Source organism: Carassius gibelio, chromosome A12 (assembly GCF_023724105.1).
Source record: "Carassius gibelio isolate Cgi1373 ecotype wild population from Czech Republic chromosome A12, carGib1.2-hapl.c, whole genome shotgun sequence".
Taxonomy (NCBI): Eukaryota; Metazoa; Chordata; class Actinopteri; order Cypriniformes; family Cyprinidae; genus Carassius; species Carassius gibelio.
Window position 1 is genome coordinate 4438407 of NC_068382.1, and position 15139 is coordinate 4453545.

General features: G+C 37.1%; 2 protein-coding genes across 2 annotated transcripts in view; one reads left to right on the plus strand and one right to left on the minus strand.

The window, feature by feature from the left end:
* The first annotated feature begins 2620 nt into the window (after positions 1–2620).
* On the plus strand, positions 2621–3370 carry atoh1c (atonal bHLH transcription factor 1c). Its single transcript, XM_052610809.1, has one exon. It carries the CDS (start codon positions 2625–2627, stop codon positions 3228–3230), a length of 606 nt encoding a protein of 201 aa, XP_052466769.1. The 5' UTR covers positions 2621–2624; the 3' UTR covers positions 3231–3370.
* Positions 3371–3704: 334 nt separating this feature from the next.
* LOC128024922 (wings apart-like protein homolog) overlaps positions 3705–15139 on the minus strand; it is a 60313-nt gene continuing 48878 nt past the window's right edge. The window contains exons 16-20 of the mRNA XM_052610801.1: positions 12259–12423; positions 11225–11429; positions 8428–8516; positions 7392–7487; positions 3705–5474 (exon numbers count right to left, since the gene is read on the minus strand). Coding sequence (XP_052466761.1) covers positions 5409–5474; positions 7392–7487; positions 8428–8516; positions 11225–11429; positions 12259–12423 — 621 coding nt within the window. The 3' untranslated portion in view covers positions 3705–5408. The remainder of the gene's footprint in view (positions 5475–7391; positions 7488–8427; positions 8517–11224; positions 11430–12258; positions 12424–15139) is intronic.

Genomic DNA, 15139 nt, shown 5'->3' on the forward strand with positions numbered 1-15139 from the left:
AGCTTTAATATGTGAAGTGTGCCAAGACCTACACAGCCACAACACGGCCAGGGAATGAATAACCCTCTCCATGAGCGAACTGAAATTTTCTTTTGTTACTCTTGAATACTGCAGTACGTGGAGTGTGTGTGGGGGGTTTCTGTGCTGGCGGTGTGTGTTCTGTGCATAATTGGATTAGACTGAGTGCTGCGGATGTTGCCTGTCAATTAGTGCTTTATGAACTGCACTTTATTGCCTGAGAATTATTTCATGTACAATGAGCAGATTATATGAACAGAATGAGAAAAGGGCTTTAAATTAAACTGCTATCTCACATGCATTATTGCAAAAGTCATTATAAACAATAACCAAGTTTATTTATTGTGAACCAGCTGAAGTAATGAGTTATACGACTAAACAATTTATTTTATTGCTTGGAGCTGATTATTAATATATGTTGTTAGTATCATTGCTCTTGGAATTGTAGTTGTGTTTATAAAATGCTTAAATGTCATTGAATTACATACCAAATATTTAGGCAAGTGGCATTTAAAAAATGAAATAAAACACTTTAAACAAAAACTTTCACTTTTCAGATACAAAACCATATATTTTACATGTACACCTGGTGCTGTTTTTACATTTCGGTCATTTATAATTTTTACTTCACCAGAATGGTACAAAACTTGTTAAAAGTTTTGGCACTTGATATGTGAATACAATGCGTTGTATATATATTACACACTAAGTCACACTATTACTGTTTACTGTCAAAAACTCTTAAAAAAAAAAAAAAACTAAAAAACTAAAATATATATATATATATATATATATATATATATATATATATATATGTATGCTACAGTAAAAACCTTTTAACTGGTTAACGGTAGGTTTCCATTAAATATCCAATGAATAAATGTGATTATAGTTAATGTAATTTTACAGTAAAATACTGTTACAATTTTAACAGTAATGTTTTTTGGAAGTGAAAAAGAAAAAAGTCATTGTATAATTTACAGTGATCGACTATAAACTGACACTCCCAGAATTCCCTGCATGACACTTCATATTTGATGGTTTCTTCTTAGCTTTTTCTCTTTTTGGTTGTCTACATTAGGGTTTAATCTTAAATCTTATATTGTTTAATGTTTATTGTATTATTTCAGTATCATGTGTGTCAGTGTCACCATTGTGGGGTTTAGTGTCTGCGTGAATGATACTGTGCACCTCCTATATGCAAGTATTGCCTTCCTCAGCTTGTAGAAAAGCTGTTTGTGATGAGCTGTGGTTCATCTCGTGACTTTCTCATCAACACCAGATTTAGGTGATTATCAGTGCATTATATTGGTTCAAAACAGATATTAGTATTCCAATATTTTGGTTTATTAACATTGCATCAGTTAATGAAATACAGTATTTTATTGTGAATCTTATGTAATTTATTGTTAAGTCTGTAAAACCTAAAATGTTGCAAATATTTTTTTACGGTGAAGATTTTTGGCAACCATATTTGCCGTTTTTTTTTTTACCGTAAATGTCATTTGTTTTCACAGTGTACCATATTGGAAATGAAATGGATGGCAAGCTAATTTTATGTAGTGGAAATGTTTGGTTCTGTGCCCAATCAAAATCATACTTTTATTTTTATTTGTTTACCTCAGATATTAACCTCAAATTTTGTTTGGATTCATGGCTTTGAGAGTTTTACAGTAAAATACTTTGCTCTATATTTGGAAAATTTCATAAAAAATGAATTCATAATAATAATAAACTAATTCTTTAACTTGTTTCACTACAGCAGTGATCTGCCAAGTGTCTGTTTATAAAAAATAAAAAAGACCATGGTCCGTGCTCCAAAACATTCAAGATTTATTATAGTCCATTTTTTTGGAAAGTTAATTTTCACTTCTATGCTAAAAAAAAAAAAAAAAGTGGTTAACAGGTAACAAATGGATCATAACTATTCCTTGAATATAATTTAGTACCATAAAATCACCAAAAAATACAAAATAGAAAAAATTATCCTGAACTAAAATATATTAAGTGCAGTATATATATATATATATATATATATATATATATATATATATATATAGACACACACATACACACACACACAGTTATTACCAGATTGAAAATGCTTGTATTTCTCATGATCTTAAAAACTTCAGGAGGTAAAAGCTTTAGTTCATACAACTACATTAACTATAAATTCTCAAACACATTTGATGGATGAGCTGAACTGAACAGTCAAAGAAAAGCAGTCAAGTGTCATTTGTGTTATTTCATACTTTTGAAGGTATTTGAAGGTATTACTATTCTGAAAAGTGGAGGTGCGTAGTGCATAGACATTTGTTTATTGACATTTTTGTAGCCATTAAGCAGTGGCAGAAAGACAGCAGTGATCTATGTTTACCTCCGAGTGTCAGGAGGCCCGTCAGTGATCACTCACACGCATCTAATCCAGTTTTGATGAAGTGGGTTAATAGACTCCCTGTGGTCATTATCAAAGAGACTCATTTCTATTCATTTCTCAGCGCACACGACCCTCACACACCCACCCCTCATTACGTGTGGCCTCTCCTCAAATAAATACTGCTCTTCTGTTCTCTGGAGTGTCAGTTAATCCTCAAGAATTCAGCATGCCCCGTCCGGACAGCTCTTACCCGCAGTTCATCTGGAGAGAGGCAGACCCACGTCCTGGAGCCGCAGTGGGCTGGAGGGAAGAGAGGGATCAGGGCAGGGTGAGCTGTGACCCATGCACTCTCGTCCAGCTCCGGCTCTCTGGACTCACTTGCCCTGACAAAGACCAGAGTGCCATCGCCAGAGCCCGTAGACGCCGCAGACTGGCTGCCAATGCCCGTGAGAGGAGGAGGATGCTGGGCTTGAACGTGGCCTTCGACCGCCTGAGGAGCGTCATTCCTAATGTGGAGAGTGACAGGAAGCTGTCCAAGTCTGAGACGCTTCAGATGGCGCAGATCTACATCAGCACTCTGAGTGAGCTGCTTGAGGAAAGAGACTGCTACCCGGAATTTAGTTACCCGATGTTAGCAACAGAAATGCAGGATCAGGCCATCATGAAGGGTTCAGTGCCAACCGAAGAGACCCAACCAGAGCAGAAAACCACTCCAACCTGTAGGAAAAGATCATATGCTGGGAATTTTGAGCGTCCCACTTGCTGTGACCCCAAAACACCTGAATTATCAGCGGACTCTCACTATACGGAGAGGAGCAATGGAGCAAAATGACTATTTATATTTTTTTTGACACTGATTTTACATTCTCAGCCTTAATTTGTATTAAACTTGATTTTGTTTTGATTATAAAAAAATCTTAATTCATTTTTGGACATTTTGTAGTAAAATTTAAATATTCTGGAATTGTTACATTTTGTTTTTTATGCTATACAAATAAATATTTTCAGAGCAAAAAGCTTGTCTTTTTTCTTAAGTCCACAATAAACTTGGGTGACACTTAAGTTAGAAAGTCCGCTTTAGACATTCTCTTGGTGAATTTGCAACTGTATGTCAACAAAGTGTAATTACAGTATTTGTAGACTGGGTTATTCTTTGTAGAATAAGTTTACAGGTACTTGCAAAGTTACTAAATAGTCAGTAGAATGTGCATTGAGAACTGAAAAATCCGCCTGAAAAATTAGTTGATTAAGTAGCAACACTTAATTTTAATATGCCAATTGGACAACAAAAATGACAAGTAAAAAGTACTGAAAGTAGCAATTTTATTTGCGTTAAAATTATGTACAAGTAACCAAAGACATTATTTTGAAATTGGTACAAATTTCATGTTCCTGCAGTTGGCTTTCAATAACTCTTACCTCAAAAACCAAAACTGAGAAAAATGCATTATAAAATAAAACGATTGGATTCAGAAAAGTAGTCTATCTAGTTCTCTCCAACAGCCAATATTTACATGAGTATTTACAGTTGCTTCATTCAGTTCCCCGCTGTGTGAATTCAATCCCGTTGCGATGTTTGGAGCTCAGAGAGACAATGCAGGACTGCCCAGAAAATATTCAAAACTCCTAGTGTTCCGTGTAACAGAGTGATACCGAAACAGTTAAACGGTGAGCGGAAAAAAAAATTATCCTTTGCTTTCATTAAACTGTGTGCACTGAAGTTACTTCAGTCGTGAATGGCAGCAAAACGCCTGTGCCTCTGACATCAAGCGTACTGCTGAGGGCAATCGCTTTGAAAGGCAAACAGAGCAGAACAGAGCACTTCTGATAACCTTGAGAAGATGAGAACAGTTAGGGTCAAAATTGGAATCTACTGGACTTACGAGAGAGATGTCAAGTGCTAAATTAAATTTTTGTATAAAAAAAAACAAAACACAAAACAACCATAAACAAGAGCGGACTTATCAAGCATGTAGTTTATGACACAAACTAGTGAAACGTAGGGTGAAAGTTTGATGCGTGGCTCACTTTAATAGTTGAGTGTCCAAAGGTCATGGCTAGATGGCAACCAGCGTTCATCGAAACCATTATTGCATTTATCTTTAATTCTCACATCAACTTCAGCTCAGTAACAAACCTCAGTAGCAGCGTATGCAGGAGAATTTTCGCTAAACTTGGGTTACCATGTAGCCACAACCCAAACCTATAGATGAGATTTCCTGGCTTCAAAAACAAATCTGAATTCATTCAAATTCCCAATCATTGTCCTACTGTTGGTTTTCAGCCAAATGAGGTTTGGAAATCCGGGATACTAACATCACAGTTAACGTTCTGGCATTTGAACAATATATTTATAAGTCACGACTACTAAAACATTCCAAACACGCTTTGTCCCTTTCCTGCCCTAGCGAAATAGAAAGTGATGGAATTTATTCATTCGCCGACCTCTGACCCAGCGCTATCGATTAAAAACGAATTTGTGCAACACAAAAGGAGCACATCCTGAAGTGAAGAGAATGGATTTGAACCAGGAGGGCATGTCTTTGCAGCATTTCAAAGAGGACCAGAAATTCAAATGCTGCTTTGGATTCGCCCTCCAATCATTCAGGTCAGTGTCGAGCGTTTTTAAATTGACAGACTAGAAAGTTGAATAAAACAAACAGAGGGGGAGACATCCTTTAACAAGTTTTAGTCTCTCCATTTCTGCCAATGAAAACCAACTGATCAATAGATGCCAGATTAAGGAGGACTGTGATGAGAGGAACACAATTGTGTCGTGATTAAAACATTAAGACAAAATGGTTGAACAGCTTGTGAAAAACTCAATCAAAACAGCTCCTTTTAAAAGAGTTCCATGGATGATGTGCTTTAAACTTCATTCTTTACAGTCTGAATGAGGAAGATACTGGTTGATGACTATGATGATGATGATGGTGGTGGGTTGTTTTCCAGGTTTGTTGGGTTGGACAGCGGTTCAGCAGAGGTCTGTGTGTGGAGCTCCTCAAACACACTAGAGGTGTTCCAGATAATCAATGACCCTGGAGATAGACTTCTGTCCCGTGGTGCCCACGTCACACTGTTAGGTACAAAAAGACAATTGTTCAGTCAATAAGCATGACTTTTTATTAGTTTTCCTCATGAAATGAGGTAGAACCTTAGTACTGACATTACAGCAGGCTCAAGCGTATCTTTACCTACTTTTTATATTCATATCACAATTTCTAGTGACAGGCCATTTTATCAGTCGACAGTTGGCCAATTCTCAGATTACAGTGGTTCAATTTACCCACTCAGCCAATTAACAGAAGTAGCATTTCTCTCATGGGTCACACTTTATTATGATGCGTCCTTATTACAGTGTATTTACATAAATGCTAATAATTAACAATGACTTTCTATAGGTTTAGGTTTGGTTTAGTTAGATATCTGTGGAATTCCCTTCCACCTGTATCAGATCTGTACCCTGGACTGACATTTTTCAATCTCATTTAAAAACATTTTTTCTCTATGGATTTTGATTGTAGAATTTAGGATGTTCATCTTTCTTTAATGTTATCTTTAATTTTTCCTGTTATTATTGATGCTTGCCTTTTTGCTCTGCTCTTAATATTACTGTACTTTCCCTTTGGTCTATTTTGTAGTGGAGAGGGCTCTATAGATACACTAGACTTGAGACTAGTGTAAGTTGCTTGTAATTACACATAAGGGCACATAGAAAGTGTTACTCTCATGTTAGCTTCAAAAACAAAAAGCCTTTTCAAACATGCTTTAAACTAATTTTATGTAAAATAAGGGTTGATTGATTTATCTTCAAAAAAGCATTCATGTGAATAGTTTCTGCAGCGTCCTTTATTTGTATCTTTATTTCTACTACTTGTAATTTCTGTTCTTTTTACAGATCTTCATTTAATTACTGAAGCAATACTGCTTTTTAAATAAAAAAAAGAGTTATTACTTGTACTTGTACTAGAGGTTGACTGACGGTGGATTTTGCCAGTTCCGATAGCTAGGTTGGACCACACTAGCCGATACGGATTAACTGAAATTTTTATTAAATGGATACTGAACAAAAAATAGTTTAGTAGTGCCTTTTTTTTATAAATAAAAAGGACTGAATCATAATAGTAGTAGTAATAATAATAATAGTAATATTAAATGTTAAAATTACCACACTCTAATAGGGCCCTATGAAAGTTTAATTTTTTTTACTAAATTCTGTTTTATTTATTTTTTCCAAAATTCCATTATTTCAATTAAAATTTTCTGGATTCTGTTTTTTCCATAAAAATGTTTCTTCATTTCTTTTTAAAAGTTAATTTAAAGTTTATTAGTCAAAAAGCAAGTCTAATTAATTAAAACCATTAAACTTATACATTTTCAAATCAATTTGATAAAAGTTACATTTAGGGCCCTATGAAATTTTAATTTTCTTCTCACCATATATTTTTATTGCTACCAAATTCTGTGTTTTAGCATGTCTAATTATTTGAATACATACAACAACTTTTTTTCCCTTGAAGCCTTAATTACTTTTAATTACTGAAAATTAAGCAAAGTTTTTTTGTTTTTGTTTTTGACGTAACTAGCGTTACAGATCTCTGTACACCTGAACATCTAGGCATAAAAACAGTTTTTCCCCCATGCCATCTCCAGCTTAAACAACTGATGTGACAATTACCACCTGTTTTTACAATTTATTTCTCAGTACCTGTGAAAATGGTTTATATAATGTTCTAACTGAGGTGGCTAAAATTTCCGCTCAATAAAGAACTTTTTTGCTCAGCACGGGAACATTGGTCCTGAAGTGCCACTGTGCTGCAGATTTTAGCTTCAACCCTGATCAAACACCTGAACAAAGCTAATTGTCTTCAGGATTACTAAATTGCAGGCAGGTGTTTGCGAATAGTGAAATTTTGCTGTATTGATTACTGAAATTGCAGCAACTGCAGTATAAGCCACCTTAAACTGGTCGACCACTAACGCGTGTACTTACTGTAAGGTTCATGAAATTCAAGAACTTCTTCAGCATCTCTGTCATGACTGAAAAATCCCCCTTTGGCAAGTTTTCCCTCACAGTAGTCACATTCATCTGAAAGAGAGACACAGCATTAGCCGCTCATTCCCCCCTTGGGGTTACAGAGCACTTCAGGCCTGCACTGAAAGAGAGTCTGGAGATTTTTATAGCAAGTTTCGGTTGATCAAAGCAGCAAGCACTCCATCTCTAGCCATCATTTTTTTCAAAGCACTCAGAGTCTCCATGGTGCTCAATCTTCAAAAACACATCCAAATCAAATATTTCTCTCCTTCTAAATGCTCTGATGCCCCCTAAAATGGACCTAAGCTGCAAACAGGATGATGGGCCTTCCTAAAGAAACCCTATTTTAAGTCAATCTGTTTTTCTAAAACCAAATCAAACTTGACCCTGAAAGTGTACAAACTTGAATCCAAAAGAAAAAGTGGATGAAATGGCATCTCTTTTTGTGACGGCATCTGGGCTGCGTTTATACTGTTGAGACAGATAATGGCTGTGTATGTCAGTCAAAAAGCAAAAGAACTGGTATGAAAGAGAAACAGAGGGGTCCATTACAGCCGATTCTGCAGCCCACCTATTAACATCCTGAAAATAAATCCATTAATAATACCAGAACACAACATGGGCAGCTTTCTTCTGATACCTGCCCTGAAACTTGAAAACTGCAATTTAGACAAACAACACTCAAACCCAGCAAAAGCAAATAAATGTTTACAATAAAAGCTCGGTACCAGTAAACACTGAGCTCTTATTGGGCTAGCCTGGGTTTCTCCTGACCTTATGGAGACTGTGGCATTGTTCCACTACTCAGGGCACTAGCGAGTCAAGGATATAAAGGGTATCTAGATGAACAGTAGTAATCTTGGCAGAGCTTAATGCATAGCCAACATTAATAATATACAATACTATTTGTATATGAGGGAAAAGTTCTAAGCAGACACAGATACAAGACATAAATCAAAGATATAAAATAGGAAACACTGAATGTGTTACTTACAGGGCTCCCCTGGCACAGACAGCCCAAAAGAAGTGCAGTGTATGACGCCACAATACTGTCCTCCATGTGCTTGCCAGCATGCTGTAGAGCTGAAAGAAAAAGAAAAAGAAAAAAATGATTACAGATAAAACCAGATTAGTTAAAATTTGATTTTGTTTTTAATTATTATTTGAATATCTGAGCCCATAAAAAAACTACAACAACAATATTCTATTGTGTGTTTATTTCAATGAAGTCAAAATGAATGTAGATTTCTTCATTTCAGAACATTTTTAATTAAACTACCCACAAAAGTTTGGAATAATTACGTATGGTTTTTGAAATATTTATTGTTGTGGAAGGAGGAAGCAGCAACTAAATCAAGCAGTCTTCAGTGTCAAATGTTTAAAAGTAACAAATACATTCATCCCAGTTTCCACAATAATATTAAACAACAACAAAAACATAAATTAAAATTTTAAATTATTAAAATAGAAAACATTACTTTTAAAGTGTAATACTTCAGAAACATAAAAAAAAGTAGAAGAGTATGCAAACAACACTAACTAGATAGTAACGTTTGTAGACAAACTTTAAGTTGGCTTGAAAAAGCCTAGCCAGAAAGTTTGAAGTAGTTTTAAAGTTTTGAAGGCAATATAACCTATCAGAAAAATAAATAAACCAAAATATTGATAAATAGATAAATTGTAAACTAGCATGTTGCTAGCATGATTGGCAAGTGACTAGTATGTCGCTAGCATGATTAGCAAGTTAGTATGTCAGTAGCATCTTTCCAGCATGATTAGAAAGTGACTAGCATGTCGCTAACAAGTTTCAGCATGATTACCAAGTGGCAAGCATGAATAGCAAGTGGCTAGCATGTTGTTCGCATGATTTTCAAATTACTAGCATGTTGTTAACATGATTAGCAAAGTGACTAGCATGTGGTTAGCATGATTAGCAAAGTGACTAGCATGTCTCTAGTATGTTGTAAGCATGATTAACAAATGACTAGCATGTCGCTAGTATAATTAGCAAGTCACTATCATGTCACTAACAAGTTTCTAGCATGTTGTTAACATTATTAGCAAGTGATGATGACCGGGCCTGGCTGGCTTGTGGGACTCCTGTGGCAGCTGACCGGTACTGGCAGGCCAAGCGTGGTGCAGCCCGGGTGGTTGTGGAGGCAAAAACTCAGATCTGGGAGGAGTTTGGTGAGGCCACTATCGTTTGGCCTCAAAGAGATTCTGGCAAACCATACGGTGCCTCAGGACGGGGAAGCAATGCCCTACCAATACTGTTTACAGTGGAGGTGGGCAGCTGTTGACCTCAGCTGGGGATATCGTCAGATGGTGGAAGGAATACTTTGAGGATCTACTCAACCTCACCAATTTGTCATCCATTGAGGAAGGAGAGGCAGAAGGCTCGGAGGTGGACTCGTTCATCACCCAAGCTGATGTCACCGGTCACCGAGGTAGTTGAGAAGTTTCTCGGTGGCAAGGCACCAGGGATGGATGAGATCCGCACTTAGTACCTCAAGTCCCTGGATGTTGTGGGGGTATCTTGGCTGAAACGCCTCTGCAGCATCAAGTGGTGGTCGGGGAAAGTACGTTGGAATGGCAGATCGGGGTGGTGGTCCCTCTTTTCAAGAAGGGGGACCGGAGCAGAGTGTGAAGCAGCTGGGATGAGAATCAGCACCTCCAATTCTGAGACCTTGGTTCTTAACCAGAAAAGGTTGGCTTGTCCCCATCAGGTTGGTGGAGAGCTCCTGCCTCAAGTGGAGGAGTTTAAGTATCTTAGGTTCTTGTTCACGAATGAGGGATTGATGGAGTGGGAGATTGACAGGTGGATAGGTGCAGCTTCTGCACCTTTGGTCATGACCGAAAGGACAAGACAGGTGGATAGGTGCAGCTTCTGCACCTTTGGTCATGACCGAAAGGACAAGATCCCGGATACAGGCGACCAAAATGAGCTTTTTCCGTACGGCGGCTCGGTGCTCCCTTAGAGATAGGGTGAGGAGCTCAGGAAGAGCTCAGAGTAGAGCCGCTGCTCCTCCACATCGAGAGGGGCCAGCTAAGGTGGCCCGGGCACCTGTTCCGAATGCATCCTGGATGGAGGAGGCCCCGGGGAAGACCGAGGACACACTGGAGGGACTGTGTTTCTTGGCTGGCCTGAGATCGCCTCGGTATCCCCCCAGGAAGAGCTGGAGGAAGTTTCTAGGGAGAAGGAAGTCTGGGTGACTTTGCTTAGACAGCTTCCCCCTGCGACCTGGCCCCAGATAAGCAGAAGATGATGGATGGAAACCATAAGAAATTCTGTGATGGTTTCTATTATTTATTTATGTTTTGTTGTTTGTTTTTTTCAGCAGGGTACTGATACCCATACTGTGCTGCACACTACTGACAATATTAAGCTGAAGCCAAATTCGCACCTCACAAATCGCAACTCAAATCGCAATATCTATTAAAAAAAAAATCTAATTTGTATATTTTTCCCCAAATTGCAAAGCCCTACCATTCACTACAGGAAAAACTGGCATACATTCTGCTTGCTCTTAAAAATAGAATAATTCTGACAGGAAAATACAATAAAGAATATAGTTTACATCTAGTGTGCAGATTCAGCGTGGTAAGACTCTCGAACGTCAAATACAGGTGTGCTGCACATCCATTGAGCTGAACTGAGCAAAACTCTGAATTGCTCCGTGTCCAAACCGAGATTGGTTGTCCACCAAAGTGGCTTGCACATTAAGCAAAATTCACGGCATGGCAAAAAATATTAGCAATATCTGCACCTAATCCCTGTGTGTAGTGTCTACCTTTGTTGAGATCAAGTTCTTCATCCTCCTCTCCCTTCTTCGTCTTGTCCTCTGTGCTGTTGTTTTCTGAAGCTACCCACTGGATCTCTTCATTGGTCTCTTTCCATTCTCCACTCTGGTCCAATTTGGGCTTCGGTGCATCATTGATAAAGTCATCCGTCTCCGCCTCCGCCAACATGGCTGCATGCTCTCTCTGAAGAAAAAGCTATACATGCAGAGACAAAGCAATTACTAGTGTTTTGCTTGTCAACTAATCTGTGAAAACAATTTTTTTTTTGGTGGACATTCAAAATATTGGAAATCAGTGAAATTTCTCACCACAAAAACCAAATGCTATTCTGTTACACGTAATATTTCTATTTGTGCGCAGATGCATTAAAAGGATAGTTCACCCAAAAAGGAAAATTACCCCATGATTAACTCAACCTTTAAGCCATCATAGGTGTATATGACTTTCTTCTTTCAGAAGAATAATTTGAATATTTTTATTCATATCCACATCATTTTCATACACGACAGCATACATTTTCTTCAGAAGGCTTTAATTAACCCCAGGAGCTGTGTACAGTACTTTTTATGATGGATGGATGCACTTTATTGGACTTCAAAATCTCACTGCCATTATATAGCTTAGAAGAACCAGGACATTTATTAATAGAACTTTGACTATATTCGTCTGAAATAAAGTCAGGGTTAATTTTCAGTTTTGGGTGAACTATCCCTTTAATGATCTGCTTAATCATAAATTTGAATACCAAACTGTACACTAATGTATAATTTTATTTTAGCGATTAATTGTATGAACACCATGCACTGATGCACTATCAACAGTGATGTAGGTAGTCATGAAATCTGAGAACTTTCTCAACGAAATCTGATAACTAGCGGTCACAGAGGATGCAGACATTTTACTACCAAAACAGCAATGTGTTTTGAGTGACCACTTGTCATAATAATAGGTGTAATTATACTAGGTCCTGTCTTTAAGTGTGAAGCGTGGATACATGCAGCTGTTTCTCTGTTTGTGTTTATACCTTCACCAGAGCAGCAATGGCACTGCAAGATCTTTGAGTCTGCAACTCATCTTTGTCAGACACACACATGGAGTCCCAGACCTCACTTCCCTCCATCTGCAGCTCCACCAGAAAGTGTCTGTTTCTCGCGCTGTACTCAACCAGATTAATGAGCAAGCCCAGACCCTAAAAACACACACAAATACAATAAAAACACCTAATTTAGATCAACCGAAAAAAGCCAGAAAATCTGGTTTCACTTTGATAGCAATAAATTACACACAACTGGATTGCACAAACATAAAAAAAATTTGACTGGACAATCTAAAAATATTGTAACTTTTTTTTAGATGTATAAATGATAGTAAAACATACATATATAAACATACATATAATAAAAATTAAAATTGCATCTATAACAGTTCACTGGAATATTAAAAGTGATAGTCAATATATAATGTACTATTTTTGAGTTATAAGATTTTTTTAATAATACTGCTGTCATAATTATTCAACCTATTCAACATTGCTGTTTTTTAAAAACACTTATTTGCATGGTGGGGAATAAAAAAGTCTCAAAACACAATTAAGCTTTTAGGAACTCTATTAAAAACAGAATTAAAAAAACAGTGACGTGACATTCAGCCAAGTATGGTGACCCATACTCAGAATTTGTGCTCTGCATTTAATTGCATTATCCGAAGTGCACACACACAGAGCAGTGAACACACACACACTGTGAACACACACCCGGAGCAGTGGGCAGCCATTTATGCTGCTGCGCCCGGGGAGCAGTTGGGGGTTCGATGCCTTGCTCAAGGGCACCTAAGTCGTGGTATTGAAGGTGGAGAGAGAACTGTACATGCACTCCCCCCACCCACAATTCCTGCCGGCCCGAGACTCGAACTCACAACCTTTCGATTGGGAGTCCGACTCTCTAACCATTAGGCCACGACTTCCCCAATTAGCTTGAGCTGTTACACATACATACATTTAGTATGTCAACAGAGATCTCACAAAAGCCAAAGAGAATAAATATTGTATTACTTTAGAAAGGCTAAGGCTATACGTATGAAGATTTCTAAGACACAGACACAGTTCTCAGCTTTATTTCTTAGCCTAAAGCATGTTGTACCAGAAAACCTTTGAGGGTGCACGATATCATAAAATGTTTAATCAAAGCAACTGAAATAAAATATGCAATGTTAAGCCTTGCAAGATGACTCGATGAAAGGAGGAAAACCATTTCAGTGCAGTGTGTAAGAAGAACACTAGACAAGTATGGCCTACATGTTGAGACATCTTGATGAATACCACTCTTGATCAAGAAGAGCAAAAGGCAGACTCGAATTTGATCAAATTCAGTTGTGTAGACCTGTGGAGTTCTGGAGGAATGTTTTATGGGGTGATGTGACCAAACTGGAACTTTTTGGATCCATGGATCAGTGGTATGTCTGCTGCAAAAAAGGCAAAGCCCATAAGCAGAAGAACACCAGCTCCATCATCAAACTTGGAAGTGGATCATTCCTGTCATGGGGTTTCTTAACTGTAGCAGGAAGTAGAAATCATGACTGTATGAAGGACATCATGGATCCTTTGAAGTATCAGACCATTTTGATAAGAATTGTGATGCCTTTGGTGCAAAAACTGAAGCTGATGATCAATGGACTTTCCTGCAGGCCAGTCATACCAAAGTACACATCCAAATCTACTTCTGCTTGCTTCAGTGATCAGTTATAGAATGCTCTTGAGTGGCCTGTTCTGTCTCCAGAATTTAATCCTCATTGAAAATATCTGGTTAAATTTAAAGAAAGCAGTGGTCAGTGAGAAAACCAAAGGTTATCAGTGATCTGGAAGCTTTTTCAGGGGATGAATGAGCCAAGACTGTAGTAGAGAGATGACAGAAGCTTCTAAGCACTTACAGATAGCGCTTCTTGGTGATTTTAAAGATAAAAGATTCTGCACAAAATTTGAGTTTTGAAGGTTTTGAACATAAATGTCCATTTGAATTTCATCATGATTCATCAGTGTTCCATTCTCAGAATCACTCGTGTATTAAACTTTCTCTAATACTTTTTACTGATTTATATATATATATATATAGTAATATATATAGTAATATATATAGTAATATATATATATAGTAATATATAAGTAAAACATTTTCTTAAATTTAATCGAGAAATGGTTTCCATATTTTTTTAATTTACCGTATTTTCCAGACTATAAGTGACACTTTTTTTCATAGTTTGGCTGGTCCTGCGACTTATAGTCAGGTGCGACTTATTTATCAAAATTAATTTGACATGAACCGAGAGAAATGAACCAAGAGAAAACATTACCATCTAAAGCGTGAGAGGGCGCTCTATGCTGCTCAGTAATCCTGTAGTCTACACTGAAATCATAGAGTGCCCGCTCGCGCCTGGAGACGTAATGTTTTCTCTTGGTTCTTGGGTCTAAATATTAGGGTCTATAAATATCTAAATATAAACTTATAGTCCAGTGCGACTTATGTTTTTTTTCCCTCATCATGACGTATTTTTGGACTGATGCGACTTATACTCAGGTGCGACTTATAGTCCGAAAAAATATGGTAAAGCACACAAGAGTAAGATTTAATAATTTTCAGTTATATTAATTAGGGATGGGAAAAGTAACATTCATTTTTGCAATATGTATTGCTAATTTAACACAGTTTATTAAAAGATAATTAAATAAAAGTCTCAGTTTTCTTACTTCCTGGTTTATGTGATGACTATTAAATGTATAAACAGCAGTCTGATATTTATCAGTTGGCTTATTGTTATTAAAATGTGTTGTTGAATGGTTATATTTAGACATTTACAATAAATTAGTTTTAAAAAAGTAATTATTCACAGCTCCACATTAAATTGAATACATA

What these genes read in the sequence shown, in the direction of transcription:
- atoh1c (XM_052610809.1), top strand. Translation starts at nt 2,625, where the DNA reads ATGCCCCGTCCGGACAGCTCTTACCCGCAGTTCATCTGGAGAGAGGCA.